The 8,089-nt window shown below is 41.5% G+C and overlaps 1 protein-coding gene across 4 annotated transcripts in view; it reads right to left on the reverse strand.

Annotated features, from left to right (window-relative positions):
- Window positions 1-8,089, reverse strand: part of CFTR (CF transmembrane conductance regulator) — a 133,855-nt gene that overhangs the window by 65,496 nt on the left and 60,270 nt on the right. For all 4 annotated transcript variants that reach the window (XM_065556138.1, XM_065556128.1, XM_065556140.1 and 1 more), the window contains exon 12: window positions 3,801-3,895. In XM_065556138.1, the coding sequence (XP_065412210.1) occupies window positions 3,801-3,895 (95 nt within the window). The remainder of the gene's footprint in view (window positions 1-3,800; window positions 3,896-8,089) is intronic.

Genomic DNA, 8,089 nt, shown 5'->3' on the forward strand with positions numbered 1-8,089 from the left:
AGGAAATGGAAATGAAATTAGCTTTCATTACTATCTACCAGTTCAATTTAAGTTTAATTTATAATGCATGCTTTTAAAATTGAATCTCATAAGAGCTGTAACTAATAGACATAAGAACCTAGACTGCTTATTTACAGGGAATCAGTGTTCAGAATTAAATAGGTTTATAATTCACCTTTTAATAAAGCCTTTCCTTATAGCAGGGTAGTTTGCACAGTAAAGTAATTTTTCACGGAATTTCATGTAATCAAAAGAAACTGCACAACCACCTTTACTGTGTCTTTTACTTTGGGTCTTTTAAAGACCTATTTAAGGCCTACTCTTGCAAGCGCTGTGCGTGTAGGATGCTTGCTCAGTTTAACAGGAATTATGGACCTGTTCCAAAGTCCACTGATATCAAGCTCTTTCTCTGTAGAAGGCTTACAGAATTATGGGACCATAGGGCTCAATCTTGTAAAGTGCTTTATAGTAAATGGACTGCAAGGTCCTGTATGAGAATCTTAGGTCCCAATCCTGCAAACAGCAACTTAACATCAGTAGGATTACTCACATGCTTGATCTTCACCAGTGCCTAAGTATTTGCAGGGTCAGAATCTTAGACTGTAATGATCCTGAGCTGGACACTGGGGCCCAACCCTGCCCCCACTAAAGTGAACAAGAGTTTTGCCATTGACGTCAATGGGAGCAGGAGCAGGCCCTTTGTCTTATTGTGTGATTGTAAAACATGACACTATAAATTAGTACAAAGAAATAATTAAGAAAACCCTGAAAATTGGATTTTACTTCCATTTAAAGTACTTAAAAATCTTTTAACATTTGTTTCTAAACAGTTATCTTGAACAAACATAATATGAAAAACATATAGCCACTAAAAACATTAATAGTATATTCTGCCAATAGTATAGGTAATTTTACTGAAAGACCTTCTATTATGATTGAATTCACTTACTGTACATTTTGATGTAGTGACTGCACAGTAATCATATTGACAATGTGGGCTTTAACCATTCAGTGCCTCAGTTTCCCTGTTTGGAAAATGGAGCGCTATATATTGGATGTTGCCTATACTGTCTTTGTGACTTTTTTTATTTTAAAAATATAATTATACAGCTGAAGACTAATGCCTATTGGCTAGCTGATCACACAACAGTAGATTGATAAAGTCAATCATATGACATTCCAGGAATTTACCAGAGTTCCTTTGGAGGTTTATAAACATGTCTGTACACAGAGTTTGGGAAGGTATTTAATCAGTCTGATAGTTTTTATGGAAATCTGAATGGTTTATACTTCAGTTCAGCATTCCCCAAACTTTCGAAAGATGAGGCATGCTCCCTTCAGGAAAGTTGAATTAGCCACGCCCTCTGCCTACTTGCAACTCTGCCAAGTGTTCTAAAGGCCTCCACGTCTTAATATATGTATCTTTCACCTCACCCGCACTGGAGCATGCCCAGTGTTTGAGAAATGCTGGTCTAGTCTTCATAATATGATCTTACTTCTGCCTTGTGTGTTTTGAGCATTGGTATACTTTAAATTTCAACATTGTTACCTGATTGTTAACCAATCATCACTGACACCCACTGAAATGAATGGGGCAGTTCACATGTCAAAACTATTGTTTCAGGCTCTGCAAACCCAGGCAGACATCAGTGCATTTGGTTACACTGCTTCATATTTTGAAGGTGTTTTTCTTCACAACTACACCAGCTAGAGGCTTCTTTTAAGAAAAGCTCAGATTCTGGAGAATAATTGAGAATTCGGTCTGCTCCCCCTTCCCCTGTATGCAGTGTTGTTGTAGCCATGTTGGTTCCAGGATATTAGAGAGACAAGGTGGGTGAGGTAATTAGTTGGTCCAATAAAATATATTACCTCACCCACCTTGTACCCCCATCCCCTGGTTATTCCTTTGCAGCTTCCCCCAAGGATGCATTGACTAGTTTGGGTGGTTTAATTCTTTTATACCAAATATGATATTTCTTTGAGCTTAATCCTTAATTGTTATTTAATAGATGTCCATTTAAATAAGGGGGGAAATAAGCAAACCATACGTATCTTTAAAAACAAAATTCTTCCTCAACAATTTTATTGGGAGGGTTGTCTCTTGATTGAATGAATGTTTAGAACACAGCCCTAGGGACAGCATGAGAGACACTGAAGTCCTAGGAAGCACAGCCACTGTGCAACACTTTATGAGGGATCGCTCTGCTGGCTTGTGTGGAGAGGAGGTAAGGTCTTTGCTTTGTCTCCTTTGAAGTGGTTTGCATCGCAGTGCCACTTCCAGGGATCAGGCCTTGCGCTCTGAGTGCTGAGAATGCAATTGTGGCTGTCCCTCTTATGCACACATGCAAAAGCCAGCCACAATTCAGTACAAAATCACAGCTTTGTGGAAAACTGTCTAGCAGATTTTCCTAAAATATTATTGAACTCTTACGTGCCAGGTGGTTTCAGACCAAAACCTCAGATCGAACCATTTTGGAGAAATGTGGGTCTAGATCCAGATCTGGAGATGAACATCTCTGACTCAGGCTCTTCTCTAACTGTTTGCTACCTTTTAAGTATTATATTGTGCTGTTTTGCTCTGTTAGGTTTCAGTGACATGGCTTTTATTACATTGATTCTAAATAACTGTTTAAGTCTGACTGTTTTTAACCTGTCTCCCTCTCCCTTCTGAGAGCCTTTTACAGTACAGTACCTAGCCTGAAGCTAGAAGGTTAATGAAGAGCTGCTTTGGAGAAAATGCTAATTTTGCGTTCTAAATCAGCTATCATATTACTGAATAGACCATGTACATCCTCTCCTAGAAAGCAAATACTCCTCTTCTGACACACCCCGGTCTGCTTGGGAGTGGGAGCTTTTATCACAATCCCAGATGATATAGCCATGTGGTGGTATCATGCCACTAGAACAGCCCAATTCCCTGGTTATTTATTTTGTAATGCTCATGCATTTTTAGCAGCTGGCCTTCAACTGTTTGTTTGATTTGTTTCCTTCCTGATGAAATAACTTAATTGATTTAAAGAATGATTAAAGTAAACTTATGACTTAACTCATATGACTGAATTTGAGTCTACTGCTGTGTGATCAGCTTGCCTGTGTCCATTAGTCTGCTGCTATAGAACTTTTGAAAGTATCCACTAATTTTGAATGGCCAAACTGAGAAATGTAGGGCCTGTTTAATCAGAAGTTCTGGCCACCCACAGCTCTCATTAACTTTAACTAGACTTTTGGGTGCTCAGCAGCTCTGAACATTAGGCCTTGAGCCTGTGATAAAATTCACCCAACCCAGGCATCTAAAATCAGTCACCATTGTTTTGACAATGTGGGCTTTAACCATTCAGTGCCTCAGTTTCCCTGTTTGGAAAATGGAGACAATATCTGACAACCTCTGAGAGCATTATGATTCTCAATTATTTAATGTGTAAAGCTCTTTGCAACCCTCTGGTGACAACTGCTGAAATATTTCGTATTTCTATTTGCACATGACAAGCATTTCTCTGGTGCTCAGACAATCAACATTTCATGCTGTGAACTTTAAACTGGCAGTTTCAGTTAACTATGGAAACTTTCATCTTTTGCTGAACTTCTGGGTATTTCTGAACTAAATTAATGAACATATAGATGTATCTTAAATGCCTGTATTTTCACAGGACAAAAATCTGATCTCTGATCTTAAAATGCAGCTCCCACTGGAGTTATGCACATATATCTATATGGCAGAATTAGGTCCACATTTCATTAAACTGTTCATACTATGTTTCCCAAATGTGACATGTCAGCCATTCAGATGATAAAATATTCACCTAGCTAGTGAGATTCTTGCCCGTTGACCTCCACTCAGGGTGATTCCGCCTTCCCCTAATACTGTATAGTCTTTCTCAGGAAACTTTGAAATCTCCTGTTAAAAGATTTTAAAAATTAGATGTGTATTTTCCATATTCAAATGACACAAGTTGCAAATTAACCAAAAGCAAATGCATATAGAGAGTTTAGATGGAGATAACTGTAAGATCACACAAATTTGTTTGCTTATTTCATTGTTTCCTTATTCAGAAATGAGTAATTAAAGTGTAAACATTTATTTACCTCAGGGCTCACCAAAAGCTTATCAAGTCTTATGAACAAATATTAGTCTTAAACATTAGTTCCCCAGAAGTAAAGAATGGAGATTTTACATAATCTAATTCTAAACCTCTAACCACTTGTGTACATTTCCTACCTGAGAGAAGAGTGACAAATGTGTGTTTGCAGTTATAGTTAGAGAAGATCATGAACCAAACTTTGGATCTGAATACCACAAAATTCAGGGAAGTCCATACCCACAGTGGTTCCAATACCCTAGATCCCCAAAGCCCTTGTCTTTGGGGAGGTTGCAATGGGTTTGGGATCCAAACTTTACAGCTTGGGCCATCTCTTATTTAAGTGAATTGATGAATGGTCAGTGGTAAAAACACAAAATCAACAAATATAAAACAGGGGATTAATTCCCTCTCCTGATTGGCAGGGGTGAGGGAAGGAGTAGGGATCTGTTTGTGTCTCCCTGATCCTACGCTGTCCGGTTCTAGAGTTGGAGCAGTTGAGAAGCCTAACACTGGGGAGAACCCTGCACCCATCAGTAGTTGATGCCACCTCCATTAGCTTTACACCACTGGAAAGTTCTCCTCTGCAAGGGGAATTCTCCACTGGCCACCTATGGCCAGAATCTTGAGTGGAACACATGGGAGAATCTGGACCCAGGAGACTTTGCTTTTTCTTTAGTACAAAACTGAAACCTTTGTGCGGCATTTTCTTTCTGTTTTATGCCCTTATTATTTCTGAACCATGAAAGCTGATGAGTATTGCATTCTGAATGAGTGGGACTAGGGTGGTGGTTGTGGTTGTTTTGTTTTAAAGTTTTTCTTCATTCAGAAAGTTGGCTTGACCTTTTCCTTATGAGGACAATGAGGGGGAGGAGAAGGTGAAAGATTAAGTCTTATTGTGGTACCAGCCTGAATATTTATTATATTGACTGATTAAATCAACCAGCATGTGACTTCTTACTTCAGCAATGGGATCAACTAGGGAAAATCAATCTCCAGTTCATACACTTGCAACCCAAAAACTATCCCTTGTTAAGAGAGACTGGGTTACTCCCCAAAATTCAGACCTGGATTTCAAAAACCCCAGATTTCAGGGTTGTTTAGATCCAGTGTTCTGGCTTAAGCCCACCTCTAGATATTAATTTTGTGCCAGGAGTTTCAGCTCTCCCTTTACAATGTGCCTTTGATCACCTTACCTGTGATTGTGACCATTCATCATTCTACTCTGAACAATTTCTAACATTCCAAACCGCTGAGACATCTCCAACAGGCATGAAAATAAATAAATAAAATAACAAGCCGGGAAAGTATTTCCTTCTTTCTCCCTTGCAAATTAACACTGGCCTCGGGGATAGAATGAACAATACTGTTCAGTCCTGGTTCAGGGACAGATTAAATGCCCTGCATCTCACAGCCTAGAAATTGGGTGCCTGGTACCTCAGGAAAGGGGAGACTCCCAGTTTTTCAATTCAATAATAGCCTTCCCTTCCCACCATAGAAGATTTGGAAATATCTGACCTTAAAAATCAAGATACTTATATATGGAAAAAGCTATTTTGGGTAATAGAATGTTCTGAAGTTGAGGCAGTGCAGCCTAGTGGATAGAGCACTGGACTGGGACTGGGACTCAGGAGACCTGGATTCTATCCCTAGCTCTACTGTTGCCCTGTTGGGTGACCTTGGGCAAGTCACTTCACCTCCCTGTGCCTCCTTCCCCCATCTGTAAAATGGGGATAGTGATACTGACCACCTCCTGTGAAGTACTCTGAGATCTGCTGATGAAAAGCACTATACAAGAGAGAGGTATTATTATTTCCCTCCCTCATGGAGACCTGTACCGTCAAACTCCTGTAAACAATATGGATGCTTGAGTTTACAGGCAGAGAGATGTGAAAAATAGCACCACCATCTTTTAAAAACGTTTCCAAACTTGTCAAAAATAGTATATCTGTAATGTATGAGGTATTTAGGGTGCCATGATATACAGGTTTTATAGGCACTCATTTGGGATGACCTGCATAGCTCAATCAGGGCTTCACTGGCCGTGCATGAATACTGCATCCATCCCTTGCTCTTACAGATAAAACCTTTATGTCTCTCCACTATGCCATTAGATATTTGTGTATTTATATACCTAGATATTTGAGCTGATTTCCCGCCCCCCCCCCCCCCCCAGTTCCTACTGGTTCCATTCGAAAATACAGTTACTGGTTCCTAGTGCTACTGTTCTTCCAGTAGAGACCAGCCAGAGAACTGTGGCATCTATTGGAACTTCCATTACACACTATGGGTGAAAGTCTGGCCCCACTGCATTGTAAACCCAGGTCCGTGAGACCCAGGCTTGTGGACTCAAGATACATCCACACTGGGTCATCTGACTCGGGGTCATGGGCTCAGGCAGCGAGGTTAAAAATTGCAGTGTAGATGTCCAGGCTTGCGCTGAAACCTGGGCTCTGCTGGGAGGACAGGGGGGTGTTAGAGCCTGAGATTCAGCCCAAGCCTCAACTCCACACTGCTATTTTTAGCCTCACTGTCCAAGAACCATGAGCCTTCCCTCAAGTCCCCACCCCCGCCCTGCCTCTTCCCACCCCTGCTCCGCCTCTACCCGACCCCCATTCCACCCCCTTCCCCAAGTCCCCATCCCACCTCTTCCCCGCCTCCTCCCTTGAACGCGCTGTGTCCCCGCTCCTCCCCCCCATCCCAGAACGCCGCCAAACAGCTGTTTGGTGGTGGGCAGAAGTGCTGGGAGGGATTGAGAGGAGCAGGAACATGGCACACTCAAGGGAGGAAGCGGGGAAGAGGCGGGGTGAGCTTGGCTGCCGGTGGGTGCAGAGCACCCACTAATTTTTCCCTGTGGGTGTTCCAGCCCCGGAGCACCCATGCAGTCGGCGCCTATGTCCACACTGCATTGTAAACACGGGCTTACAATTGCTAAACTTGGATCTCACAGCTGTGCTAACACATCCAATCGTCACTACGCAGACCTTCTAACTCAGGTGTGCATCTTGAGCTGTGTGCACGCTGCAAAATGACAGTGCTTGGACCAGAGTCCCAGGGGGACTTGGGCTCTGACCCACCCCACCAGCATATCCTAGGACCAGAGTCCAGAGTGCTTGCTGATGCAAGTCAGACAGATTTGTGTAGGGACAGAAGGCAGGCTTGGGCTCAAACCTGAATCAAAGCCCAAGCTCAGTGTGCAGTGTAGACATACCCACTGAAGTTAATGGCAAAACTACCATTGACTTAAATGGTGTCAGGATTTCATCCTGTTTGTGCATAAAATATAATATGGTACCATTTTGTGCCATTGCCAAAATATTTTGTGCCATTAGAGATTTTCTGACAGAGACACCTATTGTGTTACACTGTCAAAGAAATCTTCCCTTCAATTCAGCACAGGAGATTATAGCACAGAGTAGACAGGGGGCTCTACTCTGGGAGTGTCACAGATAACAAGCGTTTTATTAATTTGATTCCAAAGGAGTCAGCAGAATATTTCATGTTTTGTCTAAATCGATCCTAGTTACTCAACTTTTCCATTTAGAGGTAGCTACCAATGGCAAATACAAACCAAAACATCAAAATAAATGTGACACACGTTAATTGTTTGGAACATGCATTAGCCACTGCAAAAAACATATAGTATTGGCCCATATTCATCCTTGGATGTAACTTTACTGAAGAAAGTGGAGTCAAATCAGGGATGAATTTAACCTGTTGATGCTGAACAACATATAAATGTATAATAATTATGGAGCATCCACTTCTACTGGATACATTCATTTTTGGATGTCCAAATTGATAAACCTGCATCCTGATCATTCAGAAGCACAGAGCCCCTACAGTTCCCAGTGACTTCAGTTACATCTATGGGTGATTAAGGGAGGAGAGGAGAATCGTCTGCACTTTGGGTTGCCAACTTTCGGACCCCCTAAAATAAAACAACCGTGCAAATGATAGAACAGAGCAGAGATCTCAGCCATCCACACTGTCTGCTCTTTGTAGTTCACCCT

This window comes from Chrysemys picta, chromosome 1 (assembly GCF_011386835.1).
Source record: "Chrysemys picta bellii isolate R12L10 chromosome 1, ASM1138683v2, whole genome shotgun sequence".
NCBI lineage: Eukaryota > Metazoa > Chordata > Testudines > Emydidae > Chrysemys > Chrysemys picta.